At 37.4% G+C, this 23,376-nt stretch overlaps 1 protein-coding gene across 1 annotated transcript in view; it reads right to left on the bottom strand.

The window, feature by feature from the left end:
• Positions 1-23,376, bottom strand: part of LOC124619703 (dynein axonemal heavy chain 2) — a 1,014,172-nt gene that overhangs the window by 461,659 nt on the left and 529,137 nt on the right. The window contains 5 exon segments of the mRNA XM_047146260.1: positions 3,565-3,767; positions 5,474-5,629; positions 10,711-10,965; positions 16,048-16,207; positions 21,431-21,444. Coding sequence (XP_047002216.1) covers positions 3,565-3,767; positions 5,474-5,629; positions 10,711-10,965; positions 16,048-16,207; positions 21,431-21,444 — 788 coding nt within the window.

Raw genomic sequence — 23,376 nt, 5'->3', positions numbered from 1 at the left:
ATAACAGAGACATTGGACAACTTGGGTAAGTGTCGGAACTTTACAACACTGGATATGCGCATTGGTTACCATCAGCTGGAAACAACACCGAAGGACTGACCGGAAACTGCGTTCTCAGCGTCAACTGGACATTTAGAGTTTTGCCGCATGTCTTTTGGACTTAAAGTTACACAAAGTGTTTGATCGTCTGCGCAGCAGAGTTAACATTGAGTTTAGAGAAATGTCATTTTCTATTACTAGAAATTCAGTATTTGGGTTGTGTTATATGGCAGGATAGAATTCGTACCAGTCCAAAGGTAGTTGATGCCCTACAAAATTTTTCAACACCCATCAAGACAAAGAAAACACAGTCTTATTTGGGGTTTGTGAATTTTTACCATAGATGTGTTCCGAAATGTGCAGAAATTGCAAGACATCTCACGCAATAGCTATAGAAAGCAGTGAAGTTTCATGGGACAGCTGAGTGTGAGGTGGCATTCCAGAAGTTAAAAGAACTGTTGACATCTAGCCCCATCTTGGTCTATCTGGATTTTAAAAAACCATTTATTCTTTCTTGTGATTTGAGCAATTTTGTGCTAGGAGTTATTTTGAGTCAGGAAATAGATGGACAGGAACACCCTATTGCATATGCTTTATGGCAGCTCAATAACGCTGAATGAAATTATTCCACTATGGAGAAGGCAATCCTCGCAGTGATTTTTGGAATTGGATACTTTTGTTGTTGCCTTTATGATATATGATTTAAAGTGGTGACTGATAATACAGTTCTTAAGTGGCTTTTAGCACTTAAAGATCCAATGAGTAAATTATTGAGATGGGTCTTGTGGTTAAGTGATTTCGATTACGAGGTGGTACATTAGCCGGGAGCGGACGGAGTCACCCATAAGGTATGCAATATGGAATGCGCAGGCATTGATGAAACTGAATGGATGGCAGCACAAAATGCTGACCCAGACTGTAAGCAATTTGCTAAACAGCAGCCGTTCTGCACTGAGGATGGAGTACTGTATTGCATGATGTGAAATGGGCCACAGTTAGTAGTACCACACAGTTTGCATGATGAATTGTTGAAGCAAGCGCGTGATTCGATTTTAGCACGACATTCAGGTTGAAGAGCAACAGAGAGAAGGGTACTGCAGGATTATTGGTGGATGACGTGTAGCTAGGACGTGGACCATTACGTGAAAAATTGTGTTCCATATGCTCAAAAAGCAGAGCTTAACCATCAGAAAATTCAACTACAGAAGTTACTGGAAGCTGATAAACCCTTCCAAATGGTAGGACTGGACATCCTGGGACCTCCAGCACAAACACCAGCAGGGAATTGTTACATATTAGCCATTATTGACCATTTTTCTCAGTACATTTCCATGATAACTTTACTGGACCAGCAGGCCACAACTTTATTTTGGGACATCTGAAACCATAATCATGGATCAGGGCACAAAATTATGTCAGAATTAATACAGCAGTTATGCCGGTTGTTGCACATTAAAAAGTTATGGACAGGCACTCTGCATCCTCAGGCTAATGGTTGCACAGAATGAGTCCACAGGGAAACTATGAAAATGTTGAGTTTTTACATAAATTCCCAGCATGACAATTGGGATATCCTATTGGCTTACACCATAGCTGCATACAACTAGAGAGTTCACCAGAGCACAGAGTTATCCCCAGATGAAGTAATTTTTGGGTCCAAGATGCCACTGCCCTTTGAGTTTTGCAAAGCCCCACTGGAAAGAGACATCTCATCAGTCAAGTCCTTTGCTAAGAGAGTGAATCTTATCAGGAGACAAGAACAAAAACTGAATACAAAGGACTTCGATAAACAGGAAAGGGCGCATGATGCGAAAGTAGTGTTTCCTATGTACCATGTAGGTCAGTGATTATGTTAATGAATCCTTATGAGCCAAAGAGGAAAACAAAAAGGTTTGTGTCACAGTATAATGGGCCTTCCACATAACAGAGATGATGTGGCCAGTTAATGTTAAACTGCAGCTCCCCAGCCACTCTTCGATAATCCATGTAAGCCGAATTTGGCTGTATAAGGAGGATACGGACAATTTGCGTCACGTGACCTCAGTTTCCATAGAAGGGGGCAGAGGAACAGCAGACAAGGAGGAGAAACAGGAAAAACCAAAGTGAAGGAAGCAGGATAATATGGTGAATCATCAGTATATGCTAAGACCTAGGATGCAGGACTGACATTAGTATTTTCTTTTTGCTTACCAGCTACGATAATGGGAACCATAGCAATCAGCATGGTCCATTTTTTAATTTATGTACCTGACCTACCTTCCTCAGTTTTGCCCCCCCCCCCACCCTCCCCCCAACCCCCACCACCAACCCCACCCCCACACACACACTCACCCACCATCCCCAAACAACTTTCGTTTCTTAACTATTCCATTGATGAGCACTTGCTCACTTCTCTGGATCAGCTGATTGACACCCAACATGGTTGTGTTGCCATGAAGGTCAAAAGCTACAGAAGTAAGCAGCAGCAGCAATTGTTAGTCATTGGTTCACCAACATCAGCTGTTTGTGTATTTCTTGTGGTGATTGGAGTAATGTATTTCTTGTTCAAGAGAAGAGTTGCCCAAATTCCATCCCTCCAATCCTTCAGGCTACGGGTTCGAACCAATCAGAATGACCCCCCCCCCCCCCGACAAGGCAGTGCAATGAGTGAACAATCATGAAGGCAAAGACGTAGTGCGCTCAAAGGGCATAAGGAACAATTGTGCAATAAATGGGAGAACTGTAAAGTAATTAGTAGTGACAAGCCACAGTCTCAAAGGAAGTGAATTGTGTAAATATGGTACAAGTCCAGTATTGTCAGAGAGTTCAAAACCATTTAATTAGAACTGAGGCAGCACATTCGAGTGAGACAAGGGGAGCTTCAGACGCAGCAGTGGGCACACATGTGAACGTCCGCCGGTCTGTCACCTCCGTTTCCTCCGAGAACATTATGAGTGGAAGTAGACCTCGCCCAGAGAACCCACAACCAATCTATTGCAGTAGATCAATAAATATTGTTATTCTGTCATCAGGAGCCATTCTCTTCCTCCCCCAGCAGAGAACCCACGTTCAAATCTGGCGACAGGCAGTGGAGTCCCATGCCTGTTTATACAGCCCGTTTACACTGGTATCAATGTGGGCATTTACACATTTGGCTGTTGGACCACCACTCCACTACATTTTATACAAAATTTACAATTGTGGTCAGCAATAATTTGTTACATTCAGAGCCCCTAGTTTGTGTGTGAATTGTATTACTCACATCAGCTACAAATAGGATGGGATTAATTATAAAATAAGTTTACCATGTCATTCACTTACACAAATTTAAAAAAAAAAATATTACCCCTGTTATTATTATTTTTTTCTTTCTAGACAAAATTAATCATGTTATATATCTAAGGGAAAAATCGAATCTGGAAGCATAAAGTTCAATTTTCTTGTGCACAGAGGGCAAAGGCAATAATTTTAACTTAAATGTTCAATTATTTTTCATTAAGACCTGATGACTAAAACTGATATGAAACAATAGAAAAATCATCATACCAAAACAGAAACCACAGTTTGACCATCAGTGGAAAGTTGTCTTCATCTGCTGGATTAATTCCATTTTCTTTTGTGGCTAAACATTCAAGTAGCTTACATAAAGAAGTCATAGCGTTGAAGTCAGAAATAGGAACTGTTTCAACACAGTTTAGTCGCTTGTAATCCAATATCAAAGTTCCATATCTTTCAAAATAGCTTCGCATCTGTGAAACAAGGAAGATACTGTAAAGTCATATAAGAAATTTAATGAAACACTGAAATGTCACGGTTGGAATATCCACAATAATGAAAAGGACAGATTGCTACTCACCGTAAAGATGACACCTTGAGTTGCAAACAGGCACAATTAAAAGACTGTTACACACTAAGCTTCCAGAAAAAGCCCTCTTCAAAAAAGAAAAAAATACACACACATTGACACATGTAAGCACATCTTACACACGACTGCTATCTCCGGCTGCTCTGAACAGAACCAGATGCTGGCATTCTGCAACGACTGCCTCATAGCCGCACCATCTGGATCCTTCCTACCAACAGCAGCTTTTCTGAATTGTGCACAAGGGAACTCTTCCTATAATGTATGCTATGATCCCGTAACCCCCTGGCCTCAATGCTTGTCAGTCACTGTCCTTCACCCGCCTATCCCCTCCCCTGCTCCCACTCCAGCATTACACAGCCTTCTATTCCACCAATGCAAAAACAGTCTTTTTACCTCTCTCCTCTCCCATGCCCCCCTCTCCCGATCTCCCTTCAAACCAGCTGCCCTAACTGGTCCCCGCAACCTCCCTGTATGCTCCCACAGGCACGACTCCTACCCTGCTATCCCTCCCCATCCCCACTCCAGCCTCCTCCTTACCCCCCACCCCCATTCAAATTGCTTCTACCATCACGTGCAGTTGCTTCCTGTCTGGCCTCGGCAGCCAGAGCCAGTGGTCATGTGTGTTGTGTGAGCTGTGCTTGTGTAAATGTCCTTGTGTTGCCTACTTTAGAAGAAGGCCTTTTGGCTGAAATCTCGTTTGTTTTTGAAGTCTTTTTGTTGCAGGCTTTTTGTTGTGCCTGTCTGCAGCTCTACATCTCCATGGATATCTACGTGTGTATGTAATGCTGGTCTACAGTTATGTAATGAATATGTGTCTATCGTTTTGCCATACGTCAAATCTTTGCTTACATAACTTATTGTCCATAAAAATAAGTAATAAATATTCACAGCAAAAAGAATCATGAAAAAATAAAAACAGTACATTGGTAAACAACTGTTTAATTTGTGACTATATTATCAAAACTGAATTAAATACAAAGTGGGAAATATAAAATGGATACCTGTTTCAAGGACTCAAGTTGGGCACTAAAATCATTAAATAGCATTAAACTGTCAATGAAAGCAAATATGTAATTTGTAATCCAGTGCAGAGAAAATTTTATAATATTTATCCACACAATAGCATCAGCTGACCACACGTGTCTGCCTCTTTGGGTAAGCAGAGATCATGATGTGTGCTGCTCTCCCCCTCGTGCCCCTGTCCCCCACTCTGCAGCCAACTGCCCCAACGCAGGATGATGTGGTGGAATGGGCAGCATCTCTGCTGAGCCGTGCGTACGGAAGGGCAAGGGCAGGAGTGCACATCAATGCATCTTGCTACTGAAGTAGGTGTTCATTACACAATGTGAACATTATACAACAAGTTTATTTAACTTTGTGATACGATTTATGTTCACTGATGTAAGAAGAGATGTTCCATTCCCCACTTCACCTCTTTAGGGATCAATTTTTGTTTTTAGCCTATGTTCTTCCTCAAGGTTCAAGATGCTTCCACACCAAATTTCATTAAAATTTGTTCAGCAGGTTAGTCATGAAAATGTAACAGAGCTACTTTCACATTTATAATGTTAGTATGGATTCTGTGCTCACCTCATTCTGATAGTCTTCACAAGGCTGCTTTTGAAGCCATGAATTAACATATGGCCACCAACCAAGGTCTTTATAATCATTGTAGACCATTCCACATCGTGATACAGTTGCAGGTGATGCAACAGCCAAATCCTCTACTTCAAATAATAAAGAAACCTGTTATGGAAATATTAAGATCAACAGTGAAGTCTTCAAACACTGGAAGATATTAAAAGGAAATATACATATCTTTTGATGCATTAGCATATTTTCTTTGCACATGGCAAATAAGCATCTATATCATCAGTGTTAAACCGTGTATGTCACCCAGCTTCACATCAATTACCTAGCTAGGATATACAGTATGAGTTATTGCATCCTCATGAAGTACAAAAAACAAACAACTAAAAGAAAAGTTGACAGAAACGGAAATAATAGAAGATTTCAAACCCCAGTCTTTCAAAACAGGTACTATTTTCTTGGCGGGAAAGAGGCAAGCTGATGCAAAGAATTAAAGAAAAATTTACAAGTGGTGTAGAGAAGGACAAGAACTGTAAGGATAAATCCAATCACCTTACAAAGCAAAAACAAGGAAGGGTAATTACATTATGGAATTGATGCAAATAAAATGAAGCAGATCAATAAGAACTGCAACTTTGAAATGATATTATCTGCATAGGATGAAGTGACGGAGAGTTCCAAGATAATTAAAATAAAGAAATGAATAAGCAGTGAATGAAAAAATGAATGTCAGGTTGCTTATATTCTAAGAGAAGACACAACAAAACAGTTTCAATTAAGATAAGTTAATGCCTAACTGCGACAGGTTCACATTCAAGCCTGTTCAACTGATTCAATAAACTGAGCTCTGATGTATCCTGAACTGATCGAAGAAGATAAATGTAACAGGTACTGACTGTTATTACAAAGTTAACAAGAATAGTCTTGTATGTAACTGACTTTCTGGATACGTAGCTGCACCTCTAACAAAGTCTGTGATTACAAACATGTGTAGTTGTGATAAGTAACCCATATTACCTGCCAATTCCAACAGTGACTCACTGATATTATAGTCATAGGATACGATGTTTTCTCATTTTGTGAAGTGTAAAATTTTACATTTCTGAACATTCAGAGCAAGTTGCCAATCTCCGCAACACAATCAAATCTTATCAAGATCTGGCAGAATATTTGGAGCTTCTTTCAGATAGTACTTCATTATAGATAACTGCATCACATGCCAAAAGCCTGATTTTACTACCAATATTGTTTGCGAATGTGAATGGCAAGGGTCCAAACACACTTCCCTGGGCCATGCCCGAAGTTACTTCTACATCTGACAATGACTCTCCATTCCAGATAACATACCATGTCCTCCCTACCAAAAAATCCTCAATCCTGTCACAAATTTCATTTGATAGCCCATATGATCATACTTTTGACAATAAGCACAGGGGCAGTACTAAGTCAAATGCTTTCCAGATATGAATAAAGGTTACATCTACCTGGTTGCCTTGATCCAAAGTTTTCAGTATGTCATGTGAGAAAAGTGCAATTTGGGTTTCACATGATCGATGTTTCCAAATTCTTGCTGGCTGGCACTGAGGAGGTCATTCTGTTCAAGATAACTCATTATGTTTGAGCTCAGAATATGTTCTAAGATTCTACTCAAAATTGCTGTCAAGGGTATTGGATGGTAGTTTTGTGGATCACTTCTACTACCCTTCTTGTAGACAGGTGTTACCTGTGACTTTTTCCAAGAACTGGACTCAGTTTTTTATTCGAGGGATCTATAATAGATTATAGTTAGAAGAGGGACTAACTCAGCCGCAAATTCAGTAAAGAATCTGACAGGTATTCCATCGGAACCTGCAGTTTTGTTCAGTTTTAACAATTTCAGTTGTTTCTCAACATCACTGACACAAACTTACTTCATTCATAATTTCAGTGGTACAAGGGTTAAACTGGGGCTATTCTCCTGGGTCTCCCTGCATAAAGGAACCCTTGAAAACAAGGTTAAGCATTTCAGCTTTTGCTCTGATACCCTCAATTTCAGTTCCTGTCTCATTCGTGAGGAACTGGACATTAACTTTGGTGGCACTAACAGCTTTTACATATGAGAAGAATTTCTTTGGGTTCTTTGAAAGATAACTTGACAACACTCTGCTATGGTAGCCACTGATGGTATCATGCATTGTTCTCTTGACAGCCAAATGTGTTTCATTCAGCATCTCTCTATCTGTAGCCCTATGCTACATTTTAGACCTATTATGCTTCTTTAGAAGTTTCTTTATAATGACTGTATGCCATGGATGTTCCCTCCCATTATGAACTGTTGTACTGGGTAAATATCTATCCAGTGCCTGGTCAACTATTCTTATAAACTTGAGCCAGAGATCCTCTACATGCTCCTGTCCTGTGCTGAAAGTTTCAAGTTCCTCGTTGAGATATAACACTACTGAATTTTTTATCTATTTACTGAACATATATATCTTTCTGCTTGTTTTAGTTATCCTTTGTACTTTGGTAATCATTGCAGACACAACCACATCATGGTCACTGATACCATTTTCGATGTGGACATCCTCAAAGAGATCTACATGTTGCCATTAGATCCAATATATTTCCATTATGGGTGGGGTTCCTAACTGTCTGTTCATTTTCAGAGATGGCATTTATTAAAGTTTCACAGGATATCTTATCACACCCACCACTAATAAACAGTAATCTTCCCAATTAATTGTTGGATTATTAAAGTCTGCACCAGTGGTTACAGTATGAGTGGGGAACTCACATACAAGTGAACTGAGGTTTTCCGTGAAGTTTCCAATTATGTCAGGGGATAAGTCTGGTGGGCAACAGAAGGATCCAATTATCATTTTGTGCCCACCCCTGATATTGAATCCTGCCCATACAATCTCACATGAAGCTCAATTTCTACCCTGGTGGATTTGAGTTTTTTGTCTACTGTGACAAACACACCACCTCAATTTCCCACTTGCCTATGCTTTCAATATACAATCAAATTTTCCCCAAAAATCTCACTGCTTTCAATTTCAGGTTTCAACCTCAGCTATCTGTACCTATATTATGTGAAGTTCACAGTCTTTCATGAACACTTCAAGCTCTGGCACTTTGTTGTGAATGCTTCAGCAGTTTACCATTAGGATTTTAATACTCTCACCTATGGGATGCATTTCTTGTGATCTCACACTGATACCTCTGAGTTTCCTTCAGCTATCATTATCTGGATTGAATGCAGAGTTGCCTAATCTAAAAAACTCCTGTGTGCACCCCACACACAATCAGCTACCTGAGTAGCAGCACCTGATGTGTGGTGCATGCCTGACCTATTTAGGGGAACCCTACAAATCTCAACGCTATGGTACACATGCAGGATGTCTCAGCCTTGCGTGTCACAGAACTTTCGAAGTCTCCGGTTCAGTCCTTCTAGTCGACTCAGAACCAAAGGGACATACTCAGTTCTGGGGACAATACTGCAAACTGTGAGCTTCACTGAAACTCCATTCACAAGGCTGATTTTCTCAACCTACTCTGCCAGTTGCCAGAATGACCAAATAATGACCTCGGACCCCAAGGGACAGGCATAATTTGTTCCAAGGTGTACCACAACCTGCAGTTTGTTGCTCCCTGTTCCCTCAACGGCTGCTGGAGTAGCATCTTCAACAAACTGAATGAGGCCCCTAGACATACACACTGCGCGCACCTCGTGTTATTTCCAGGCCCTTGCTTCTGTTTCCCTAAGGGGTACCATCACTCGCAGCACATTTGGATTGCCAGCGATTAATGGACCCTTACCCTTTTGTGTTTGCCTCCTCCTGACACTGGACAAAACAGATTTCCCCAAAACAGGTAACGTGAGTCCCACTCGCTCGGTTTCAGTTTCAGTGAAAGACAGCACCTCAAACATGTAGGTTATTGGGATTAGTGCAACATCCTGGGTCCTCCCTGATCCCCATCCACTCTGTACAGGATACCTAGATCTACCACTGACGTGCCACTTGCAGTCAAGTGGATGGGTAATTAGAGATCTTGTACTTTCTACAGAGGAGACAGAATCCAATGGAGAGGATAGTAATTGAAGTACCTTTCTTCACAGCCCCCTCTGGGAGAGATACGTATGGGGTTGTGGTGTATTCCTAGGTTCCTTACTTGATACTGCTTCTTGAAAATTTGTATGTACACCGTCCTGGGATAGTTGATGATTATTTCAAGCATCTGCCAGATCAGGTTTGACTATTTTAAGCATCTGCCACATCAGGTTTTTTAGTATCTCTGTGGCACTCTCCTCTGGCACAAACCTCTGATTATTGGTGCTGCCCTTCTTTGCGTATGTCCCATATTATCTGTTAGTATTATTTGGCACAGATCTCATACAAATATCATAAGTATTCTGGGATGGGTTTTTGTATGCTATCTCCTTTTTAGACTTAATGATTTTCCCAGTATCATACTAATGAACAGAAGTCTACAACCTGTATTCCTGTGTGATAATGCCATTCATATGTCCTCAACTGTGTGATAATGGCATTCATATGTCCTCAACATAGCAGGTACTCTTGACATAGCCAAAGTATTGCAACATTTGCAGGAATTAGTTTCAAAAGTATTTCATATACTTGATAGTATTTCATGTTCATCCAGGGAAATCACTCCTTGAAAAGACAAATTTTCTTCAAATTGATAGCAGTTTAAGCAAAATATTAAAAGAATATTATCTTGACAGGGCTGCTGTACTGTTGTACCTACTCACAACAATGGACCTAAGGTCTGAGCAATGGAGAGAGGAGTGGTGGAAGACAACACATGTAAGTTTTGCGGTCAATGAGAGAATAGTATAGTGATAATGCAACAAATGACTACTGGTGCACTTGCTATCAGTCATTATAAATTACATGTTCTGGCTTTCTTCAAATATGTTCTGGCTTTCTGCAAACTGATACTGAATTATTTGTTTTCGAAAGGACCTCTTCCTTGGAGAAACTCAATTGTTGTTGAAATACTCCTACCACAAGGAGACTAATGAAGTAAATCACAATGCTTTTATGGTTAAAATATTTGGAATACTGTATTTATAGAGAATTTTCAAACAAAATACTAAAGCTCTAGTTTTCTCACAAACTGAATTGGTGTGATTGAATATAGCACATGTGTGACAGATAATCTTTTAAATCTTTCATTACATTTCAGAACAATTACTACTTCAAAACTACTGAAACTTCTTATTACATCCTCACCTGCTCTGGCATTGTAATCCTCTCACTATTAATCAATGTCAGAACCTTATTGTCATCCATCACACTATTCATATTCTCAATCCAGACGGCATCCACTGGTCCATCAAAGACTATCCATTTTTCGTCAGGTGATTCATCTGAACAGGTGACACGCATGATGGAAGACAGAACACCATCTAACCACTCATTTGTTGCAAGGTTAAATTCACCATAAAGTTCACCCAAAGTCAAAGCTTTGGGGTTGATAGGAAATGTCTGCAATATTGAAAAATCAAAGAGGGAAAAAGTTTAAAATTTTCTCACATTATGAGATATCTGCACAAGCTTCATTAAACAATGAAAAATAAAGGATGGAATAATGACAAATATTATGCTACTCGCTATATTGTGTAGATGTTGAGTCACAGACAGGCACAACAAAAAGACTGCTAACAAAGTAAGCTTTAAGGCAAAAGGCCTTCTTCAGAATTAGGCAATGTATACACATACATTAATTCAAACACACTCATGATCACTGTCTCTTGCTGATGAGGCTGGGCATAGCAGGGAATCTCATTAACATCCATCATACTTTTAACAGTGCGATAAACAGTTCAATTGCCTTAAATCCACCGTAAGTGCCCATGCCACAGAACCAAGAAAATATATCAAGGAACAAAATAGAATTTTTTTGAACTGCTAGATCCCCCGAACGTCCATCACGGCCATAGGATGTGTACATAAACCCATACTTTGTCCTTCTAGAGCACAAGCAGAAATATACAGAAATTGCAAGGATTTCTTTTCTATCAATACATAAAACATCTGTGATGCCAATATGAAGATTCTGAATGTGGTAAGTTGTTGGCTGGATTCCATGCAAGAGGCAGGCATTTGGGACAATAGTAGAGTTGCCACAGGATTTGAAAATGGACAATATGATGAGTTGGTTATTAGAGATAGTTACACAATACAGTTTTTTTGACTACTTCTAAGAAAAACAAGATGTCTACTTTCCTAATTTTGGTAATAAGAATAAATATTAGAATGTGGTGATTACAAATACTGTATACACGTAATAATACTGAAATAATACACATAAATATTATGTCATTTGCCAAACAAGAACATACTAACAATTGGAAATAATCAAGCAAAGAAACTGTTGTGTACATATAACACATATTCATATTCATTTACAGAAACCTAAAATTCTTGGGCATATTGTCTAAAGGACCGGATCCTAATGTTTGCTCTCTTTTGTTCTCAAACTCATTCATAACTTCCATTTTGTAGGTTATGCTCTTCTTTCATGATTTATCTTTGTCTTCCAATTAAAAACACTTTTGCATTATATTCCACTTATATTAAACATATTTTTAACAAATGAAGCTTGCCTGCTTTTTCTAAGAACACCCTGTCCTTCGGTGCAATCACATGTTGTTTGCCTTTTTTCATGGGTTTATCTTCTAATAAGCTTCCACAAGAGAATGCAAGCAGAGGCTCATTACTATGGGATAAAATTTCACTTTCAACAGTTTCACTGCCATCTTCAGGGTAGTTATCATCATTGATGTTCGAAAGGATCACATTATCTTCAGTTGTGTCACTGCTGTTAACTCCCATTATCCCCTTGAAAACGTATTGTATATCTTCATCTCAGTTCCTCCACCACCAGTTTGTAATTGTTCTCAATTAAATTTACCATTTATTAATTTATTTATTGCTTTCACTTTCATATCCTTCCAAAATACTTCAAGTTGCTCTTATGATCTATGTGTAAAAGCTTCTACATTGTAATTTTTACCATGCATCTTTTTTTTTCCTTTCTAGCATGTTCACGGCGTGGTTTTGGATTCAATAATAATTATTTACTTTTTCATTATTTCAGTAAACTGCTCTTTTTCACTTTGTGGTATGATTTTTGAATGTTACTTAACACTTAAATTGTTTTTGGCCACCTCCATGTCGCTGTTAGCTTGCATCCCAAGCTGCAAGTGCCACTTAAATTAACATGTGTTACTCACCAAAAATGGACAATGGTAGCTGTAGATTATGCTAACATGATGTTATTGTCAAGAAGTGATGCCATAACGTCTTCCCCACATTAAATATTTTTCAAGAGGTAATGAAATGCATGTACCAGTAGCATGCAGAAATAGCTTACTTAGTAAAAAGGCATTCCTGCTTTAGTTGCAACTAAAGAAGTAAACAGAAATCGAGCCCCTGGGGAAGACTGCGTAATTGCTGAATTAATAAAAACTGGTGGTGAGGCTATAATAAAGGAACTGCACACATTAATATCAGATATATGGGAAACAGAAACTATGCCAGATACTTGGAAAATTGAATAATAGTCCCCATTTATAAGAAAGGGGACAGAACAGCATGTGAAAACTATAGAGGTGTAACACCGCTAAGCACAGCTTATAAGATCTTCACAAGTATATTAAACGAAAGGATACAGAAGTGTCTTATCACAAATATTTGATCATTTGTTCCTCTGCCTGGTCGAAAGCCACACTGATATTCCCCTAGTATACCACTGTTGTGTACATATAACACATATTCATATTCATTTACAGGAACCTAAAATTCTTGGGCATATTGTCTAAAGGACCGGATCCTAGTATACCACTAGGGGAATATTAGTGTGGCTTTCGACCAGGCAGAGGAACAAATGATCAAATATTTGTGATAAGGCAAATGACGGAAAAGTTCTATGAATATGATATAGATCTGCATTGCCTATTCATCAATTTCAAACAAGGCTTTGACAGCATAAATCGGCAAGAACTATACAGAGTACTGAAAGAAGTTGGTATATGTGCTAAATTAATAAGACTAATCAGAATGACAATGACAGAGACAAGAGCAAAAGCAAAGGTACTTAGCAGAACAAGTGAAAGCTTTGACTTTATTAAAGGTGTGAAGCAAGGGGATAGTCTCTCCACTGTCCTATTCAATATAGCCCTGCATAGTGTAGTAAATAAAATCAACAAAAGAGGCACCATATTTATGAAAACTAGCCAGATATGTGCATACGATGATGACATTGCTATAGTAAGAAGAAATACCCATACACTCCTAGAAACATACTGAGCAATGGAAACAGAAGCCTTCAAAATTGGCCTCATAGTAAATGAAAACAAAACAAAATATATGGTAATGTCACAATCCGAGGCCAGAAGAACCCCTAAAAACCTAAACATCAATGGGAAATGTTTCAATGGAGTGTTCTCTTTTAACTACTTGGGAGCCCTAATAACAAATGATAACAGTATTGGAAAGGCTATAAGGGAAAGAATACAAGCAGGAAACAGAGCTTACTTTGCAAATATGCAGCTTTTCAAAAATAGCCTTGCTACAAGAAAAACTAAACCGCTAATATATAATTTCATAGTCCGCCCAGTTATCACATATGGCTCAGAGGTATGGACATTGACAGAACACGATAAAAATGCACTAAGAAGCATTGAGCGGAAATACTATGCAAAATCTATGGGCCAATAAGGGAGGAAGAAGGCTGGAAAATACACTACAATGCCAAATTACAAGAGTTAATACAAGGCAGGGACATAGTAAAATTTGTGAAATCACAGCGAATACGATGGCTAGGACACTTGGAGAGAATGGCAGAGGATAGAATTCCAAAGAAAATGATGAAAGGTATGATCCAGTCAGTTAGGCGAAAAGGGAGACCTAGAAAAAGATGGATCGATGAGGTAATAATGGCTATCATCAATATGGGAGTCCGGGGGTGCAAAAGATCAGCAAATAACCGAGAAGTGTGGAGGAAGGTTGTTGAAAAAGCCAAGGCTCACCAAGGGCTGTGGCGCTACTGAAGAAGAAGTAGGGAAGACATGGTGAAGAATGAGGAGATGATGAGAAGATTTGAGGAAGACCGAAACCCCTTAGACACCATAAGGAAGATGGCAGTATTTACTCCAGCAAGAAATTGATGTGATGATAAAGGGAAAGAGTGTGAGAGAAAGAAGAAGATACCAACTACTGGACAGTGTCAGAGAGAAAAGCAATAAATATGTGGAACTAAATAGAAAAGCACAAGACAGGGAGAAGTAGCAATGTACCATGCCTGGACCTGCCACAAGTCAGAACTACTACTGATTATGATTTCTGAAAATAAATTGTTTTAGCTCTTTTCTACAGTCTTTATTCTATTTTCTGTGGAAATACTTAGAAAAGGATACAAATTTTCTTGTAAAACTAATAAATTACACATCTACTACTTAAGCAATTCATGTACTCATTAGATATTGTTTGCCAGAGAATTTATGAATATATGAAGAAAATAAACAAACACAATCCAAATTGAGGGCATCAATGACTTTGGTGATGGAAGAAACAAAATACATTTTGAGAGAGTAAATCATTACAGATATGTAGAATCATGCAAAATTACTCTTGAATCGTAAATTGGAAAGCAGCATTCACAAGAGCCTTGTATATATACAAAAGCATATAACATTTAGTCAAATTTATGGAGAAACCTTATTACTAGATTTTCATGAATGGAAATTCAAGTTTTGTGGAAAAAAATACCTGTGTATTCAAACTCTGAAAATGTTTAAAATAAACTAATGGGGTTACGGCAACACAGATAATCTGTTTCCAATCCAAAGTTACAGGAATTCAACAACCAGCTAGACAATACTAACTGATAGATGGAAATTCCACATCAGTTTATTTGCAGACAGAACTGTGATGTCATCAACAGTTGTACCATTGGTCCTGATTTACTGCTAAGATAATATGTAGTATTTTACAGAGTTCTGGAATTTTTTTCTTATTATACCATTTTTTCAACTCACATATTTTGTTAATACAGTGTCAAAGATGGGGAAATACATCCAAAAACAAATATAAAACACTGTTCTTGATCTCTGGATGCGTAATGAAGTCTAACTGAGGTGTGTAAAGAGTAATATGACTAAACACCAAACTCAGCAATTTATGAAAGATTATTTTTCTTTTTTCATAATTCATTGGGATTTTTATATCTCTAATAATGGTGTAAATAACTACCAGTTTTTTCCTTAATGGAAGTAAGAATAGATCTGTATAGCAACAATATACAAGACCTATAAATAACACAGTAAAACTCTTTTCAGAATATGGTATCAAATTTAGAACATTAACTCTACTGAAAAAAAATCAAGAAATCTTAAGCAATACGGGCAGAAGAATCGAAACAATAACATGAATAAAATAATGAAAGCATTCAAAAAAGAAAAACAGGAATTTAAGTTCTAACATGGTCTTCACTGATCAACACAAGCATTTATATACTACTCAGAAAAGAAAACATATAATGTCAGCTTTATAAAACTTGCTTACCTTAACCAGATTATATCCTGGTTTTTCTTCTTTTCTTAAGCGACTCAGTGATGCTTGAAGCATGCGCCATGTTGCTGATTTACCTGCACCAGTTTTACCTACTATCATTGTTGAATGCCGTGAGTTCTTTGTCTCATACAATTGTATTATTTTCACAATACTGCAATTTATCACCTGTGGAAAATAATAGCATCATTATTACAGTGGGGAAAACAACAACAACAAAACTTTTGCTTGTGACTACTAGAATATTGAAAGGCAGAAAAGACAAATTATGACATTGTGGAAAAAGTAATTGATCACCATACATATCCTGATAAAGCTCCTTGGCAAATCAGGTTTTAGAAAAAGTATACTGTTATTCACCAAGTAATTAGGTTTCATCTAATGATGACCAGTGCTAGAGTTTCTTACAGTTTCTATCAACAAGCAGTTATTTCTTACAATGCACCATTGCATAACTGTTTACAATAACTAAACATGCCAAGTACCAACAAAGAGTAAGTAAAACTAAAGTAGTAAGTTACGAAGAAAGAAGGCAATCAGCGACTTCCAGCTGAGAGTACTGAACTGCAGTAGTGGAGTAAATTTTTCATTTACTTCCAAAGTAAATTTATTTACTCCGTAAGTGGTGGAAAGCACAATCAAAGAGTATGCTAATATGTTAGTAACTGAAGGAGGAGATAATGCCAAAATTTACTCCCAAGCAGTAGCGGGAGTAAATTTAGAAGTAAGGTGTGTTCGTTGGTTTCTGTGTGTAAAATATCAAATTCTATGTATTACATGGACAATGAAGAATATATGGAGAGGGAGGAAGAGGTAAACATCACAGTAATGAGTGTCGTAATGGGAAGAAGAGACCTATTTGCAATGTATAGTGACAATGATTTGAAAGAGCTCTTTGCATTTCGTAAGGAATCTTTCGAATCACTACTTGGTATTCTGGAGCCATTACTACAGCATAATACTGATGGAAATCGTGCTTTGTCTCCTAGGCTGCAAATTGTTTATGGAGTGCAAATATTTTGCACTGTTACTTATCAAATTCATAACAGGGGTCTTACCAATATCCATTGTACTACTGACAGAAGAACCTTTAACAGTGTGATAAACGGTTTGTCTTAAAAGATACTGTAAGTGTCCCTGCCATGGAACCAAAAAAATACACCAAGGAACAAAAGGGAATTCTATGGAATTGGTGGATTCTCAAAAGTCATAAGATCCATATATTGTGTACATGTACCCATACTTTGTCCTTCTGGAGCACACACAGAAATATACATAAATCACAATAACTTTTTTTCTATCAGAACACATATCATATGTGATGCCAATATGAAAATTTTGAATGGTAGAATTGCTGCATTATTTTAAAATGGACAATATGTTGGTTTGCTTGTTGGAGATAGCAGAGACACTCTCTTCAACCATCTTATGACTATTGTGTTTCGACCCCATGCAGGAGCTACAATAGACTCCAAATTGCTACCAGATATGTAACAGAGCTGGAAGAAATGTTTCCTAACTCTCACTAAAGTATTAACAAAACAAGAGTGTGAATGTTATTGTGGCTGCTGCAGTTCTGCACAACTATGTAACATAAATTGGAGATGTGTTTCATTCTCATGCTGTGGAGGCAAATGACATCGCCAAAATGCATTTGAGCCAGAAGCAGTTGCTGTAGGCCAAGCTGTCATAAGGCCTATTATACTCAATTATTTTAATTAAAATTTTACTTAATGTACTAGTAAAATAACAAGTTGGTGTCAGAACTTTTCCCTCTTAAATGAATAAATAAGGCACTGGATTGTCATAACTACAGTGAAATGACACATTTAATTTATGTAAAATTTTAGTTATTTTACTATCTTTTTTCTTTCTTTTTTTCTTTTCTCCAATTAGGGGATTAACACTTTCATTTATTTTTTACTTCACAACACAAAGTTACACAATGGAGTTGTCTTGACTATTTCTAAGAAAAACAAAATGTCTTCTTTATAATACCGCTAATACAAATAAATATTAGACTGCGGTAATGAAAAAAATGAAATGGAGTGTGTACACAAATATTGTGTCATGTGAAGAACTATAACATATTAACCATTGGAAAAACTCAAGCATATAAAATATGTTTTAAGCATTTATACATACAAAACATATTCACATTCATTTACAAAAACTTGAATTTCTCAAGCAAATGCCTAATGAACTGGAGGCTGAAGTTTTCTCCTTTTTATTCTTGAACTTATTCATTAATTCCATATTAAGATCATGCTCTTCTTCCATGATTACTCTTTGTAAGTTAACAACATTTTTTTGTATTATATTCCTCTCATATTAAATGACAATATTATGATAAGAGTAGTTGCTACTCACTATGCAGCAGAGATGCTGGGTCACAGATAGGCACAACAAAAGATTGTCAAACAAGTAAGCTTTCAGCCAAAAAGGCCTTCATCAAAATTAGACAAAACACACACACACGTATTCATTCAAGCACAACTCACACACACAACCACAGTCGCTGGCTGCCTCAGTAGTTCACAGTGGAAGATTACTTTTTGTAATGCTAGCATGAAAGCGTAGAAAATGCCAGCTTCCTTTGATGCTTCGACAACCAGTCAACCACAAGCAAACACAAATGAATGTGCACAGAACACAACTGAATGTTTTCTCACACTTGCCCATTGTTCATACTGGATAGAATTCTCATTCACTGATGCTCATTTGCTTAAGTTCAGCCTGTAGAAACCAGGTTTGATTAAGCTGTTGTTTAGTGCTCTCTGCCATTCTCTTCCATTAGTTGGTGTATGTTTCATGAGCATTTACACAGTAGAGAATGGAAGGGAACACGACAGAATAAGAATTTCATCATGCAAACACTTGGAAACATTGAGATTATACATTCACTACTGAACTGTCTTTCACTAAGAAGAAACTAAGCACTAAAGGGAAAACAGTGTTATATACAGGATTTGTTTCAAGCAAGGCAAGTAATGTCACACAGAAGAAGAGATTAGGAACCATGTGCTTATGAAGTTTCTCAGAAACATCCGACACAGGGTGGATAGTGAGTGAACTACAATCCAAACTTGATTGAATGCTCACACATGTGTGCCTTCTGCACATGAGAGAATGCAGTCAGTGCTGAAATTTATTCACTTACTGTTAACCAGATTTAAAATATCCTTGCAGTAGAGACATTTCCAGAACTGAAAGATTGAAATGTAACATAGGACAGGCTCTTGAAAGTGTACTAAATTATGCAATGATCTGGTAATCAAAGTATTTAAACTAGTCCAACAAAGCTTGAAAATAAAGAAGCTGTTAGCAAATACATGATAATAGATAACTTTTTATGAAGCTACTTTTTACTTTTTATGAAGCTAATGATCCTTGAGCTTCTTAAGTTATTGATGAAAAATAAATATATATTTCACATTTTCCTGGCGGAGAGTTATTGTTACAGACAGTGTCAGATTGCTAGATATGGATCCAGAAAAGCTGCACAACAGACTCTTGTGTGATGCTCATTTTGATGAACAGGTTGAAATATGCTGAAGTTAAGCCACTGTTTAAGAAGGGAGATAAAGAAATGGCATCATATTTCAGTTGAATTTCACTTTTGCCAGCATTCTCAAATATTTTAGAAAAAGTAATGTATAATCGGCTTTATAACCATCTTATGTCAAATAACATACTTTCAAAGTCACAGTTCGGTTTTCTAAAGGATTCTGATATTGAGAAGACTGTCTGCACTCACAGTGAAAATGTGCCTAATTCATTAGACAAAAAATTGCAGGCAACTGGTATATTTTGTGATCTGTCAAAGGCATTTGACTGTGAAAATCACAATATCCTTTTAAGTAAATTAGAATATTATGGTGTAACAGGAAATGCTGCAAAATGGTTCAAATCTTATATCTCTGGCAGGAAACAAAGGATTTTATTAGGAAAGAGACACGTATTAAGCTATCAGGCATCATCCAACTGGGAACTAATTACATGTGGGGTCCCACAAGGTTCCATCTTAGGGCCCTTACTTTTTCTTGTGTATATCAATGACCTTTCATCATTAACATTACCAGATGCCTAGTTCATTTTGTTTGATGATACAAACATTGCAATAAATAGCAAATCAAGTGTAGTCTTAGAAAGATCGGCTAATAAAATATTTGTGGACATTAATCAATGGTTCCAAGCCAACTCTTTGTCACTAAACTTTGAAAATACACACTACACGCAGTTCAGAACTTGTAAGGAGTGTCTCACGAGTATACGCCTAACATACAATGAGAAGCAGATAGAAGAAGTGGACAGTGTTAAATTCTTGGGATTACACCTTGATAGTAAATTCAACTGGGAGGAGCACACCACAGAACTGCTGAAGTGTCTTAACAAATCTCTATTTGCAATGCTAAGTGTGTCAGACATAGGGGATATAAAAATGAAAAAGCTGGCATACTATGCTTACTTTCATTCCATAATGTCATATGGGATTATTTTTTGGGGTAATTCATCATGCCAAGCTAAAGTTTTCTGGGCACAAAAGCATGCACTAAGAGCTATATGTGGTGTGAACTCAAGAACATTCTGCAGAATCCTGTTTAGGGAACTAGGGATACTAACTACTTCTTCCCCATACATTTATTCCTTAATGAAATTTGTCATTAAAAATATATCACTTTTTCAAACCAACAGCTCAGTTCAATGAATCAGTACTAGAAATAAGAATAATCTTCACAAGGATTTAAAGTCACTTACTCTTGTACAAAAAGGTGTGCATTATTCAGTAACACACATTTTCAATAACTTGCCAGCAGCCATAAAAAGCTTACCAATGAAATTTAGTTTAAGAGAAGCCTAAAGGATTTATTGGTGGCCAACTCCTTCTACTCCACAGATGAATTTCTCAGTAGAACTAACTGATTTGTGTGTGTGTGTGTGTGTGTGTATGTGTGTGTGTGTGTGTGTGTGTGTGTGTGTGTGTAAGTACAATCTAACCTCTGCACCATTTCAGTGCAGTAGTGTGTTCACTGTAAATAAGTATTGTAGTAGTTCTATTACATGTTTATTACCTTATAAATAACAAAAACATTTTTTTATATTAGATTCAGTGCATTAAGTGTTTGTAAAATGATTCTTTCATATAGTGTTCATTAAAAAAATGATGATCATTCCACTTGGGACCTTGCTTATTTGTTTCAGTTGTAAAAATTTGTCATGTATTATTGTTTTTCTGACATGTTCTACATCCTGGAGGACCTCCTCACTACAGATCAATTGGAGTGAAAGTAAATCTAATCTAATCTCTAATCCAGGAAACAATGGCTTAACACATAGCACTTCGTCTAAAATTTACATCTGATACTGGTTCTTTCACAAGATTTGTGGGATCTAGTGATAAGACTAATCTGCCATCACTTGAACTGAAAGTAAGTACACTAAGAATAACATAGAGTGCAGCTGGCAGAAACCAACATAACACTGCAACGATGTGAAGCATTTTCAGACCTGAAAGAAATCATAGTAATGCCTGCAAGACAAGTTTAAAGAAAACTCTGTATGGTGTGTGACGATGACGATACTCTACGGAAGCAAAAACTGAAACAGAAAATTCATAACATAACAGATCATTTAAAAAAAATCTTCCTACTTGTCAAAAATTAAGGATACATTATTACACTGTAGAAGCTCAAATAATACTACCCACGCATTCAGCAGTTTCTGTATCCTTTCTCATTATTCCACAGCACTGGCTGCAATGCAATGCAAGAGCAAAAATTGTCAGTGATCCTTGACTAAGAAAGATCTGTTTCTATTTTACAAATCTCCAGTAGCATATAAATTTTTACGAAAACTGGGTATAGTATTTCCTGCGCTCTCTACAATTATGCTTTAACAAAAACCTTTCTATTCAACTTAGCAAGAAATTTGAGGCATAAACCGCTTTCAAAAGGGCATCCACAGTGTCTTTTGATGGGGTGTCAATAATGCGGCATCTGGAATACACAAAAGATCTCGATTTAGTACAAGGTCTGGAGGATTTGGGTGATAGGGGGAGAAAACAAATTACTGCAAATTATACACTTGTTTTTATGAAAGATGTATTTACAGCTACTGGAAACTGACTGTTTTTTGCGTAACTCAGGAGTAAAACATGGAAACCCATTGGGCATCTTACAGGAGATAATTATTTCATTGCAAAATGCAAACTTGAAACCAAACTGGTCATCTGTGATCGGAGCTAGTAATCAGAGCATGCTCAAACATTTGCAGGTTACACCAGAAAGACCTTACATCAGTGTAAATGGACAGCGAGTATTTGCTATTTATGATGTTCCACATTTATTCAAAAGCAAACAAAAGAATCTGCTTAGCAGCAACTTCACTGCAACAATGCTGGTGTTTCATTTGAAGATGATAGCTTGACATACAACATCAAGAAAAAGAACAAAAAAAGCAGAATGTTGTTAAAACTCACTATTTACACATTCATTCCAGAAAATGAATGTGAAAATGGAAGTAAAAGCCATCAGCCACTCTGTTGCTGTGGCTATCAGAGTGAGTACAGCAATTAAGGAATTGCAGAGCCATACAGCTAAAAACACACCTTTTTTATAGAATTTATGAACAATATGTTTGACATGTTGAATAGCAGGAAAGCATTTTCCCCAAATCCATATAGAAGTGCAACATCAGAACAATGCCCAGTAGTGTTGGCAACAACAGAAAGGGCAAAAGAAGTTTTAAATATTGCACATAGAATTAACAATGAGACAGGTAAAATGACAACACCATGCTTTACAGGCTTGATACAGCCTGTTAATGCTATTGTTCAATTTTCTGAAGAGCAAAAAACTGTTGTTATTCCTGGAATCAAGAGGCCCTACAAATTTATTTTCAGTGTACCATCAGAAAGGTGGTTACAACCGGTATGCTAAGGTGCTTGTTCTGGACCAGCATTATTACTGTATTTACCCAATTATAAGACAAGCTTTTTTCCGACAATCGTCATTCGAAAAATATGGGGTCATCTTATATTCACAGATTACACTATTGCTGCTGAGGTCAATGCTTTTGAAGTGTTTAATAGATTAATGTAGAGGTCATCTTAATTTACTGATGAATCATTGGCTACTGAGGTTTCACACAAATTTATTTTGAAGAGATCCAAAGGGTAGGGCTTAGCAAACAATGGTTTCATGCGAACAGGCTCGAGATGTCCCAATATGATGAACTGCTCAATGCAGTATCGATCTTGTTGGAACAGTCACATGACATTTGACTCATGGTGCTAGTACAAGGGATACACAAGAAACTATGAGC

This window comes from Schistocerca americana, chromosome 6 (genome assembly GCF_021461395.2).
Source record: "Schistocerca americana isolate TAMUIC-IGC-003095 chromosome 6, iqSchAmer2.1, whole genome shotgun sequence".
Lineage (NCBI taxonomy): Eukaryota > Metazoa > Arthropoda > Insecta > Orthoptera > Acrididae > Schistocerca > Schistocerca americana.
Note: the sequence above shows the minus strand (reverse complement) of the source record. Positions and strands in the feature narration are given on the sequence as shown.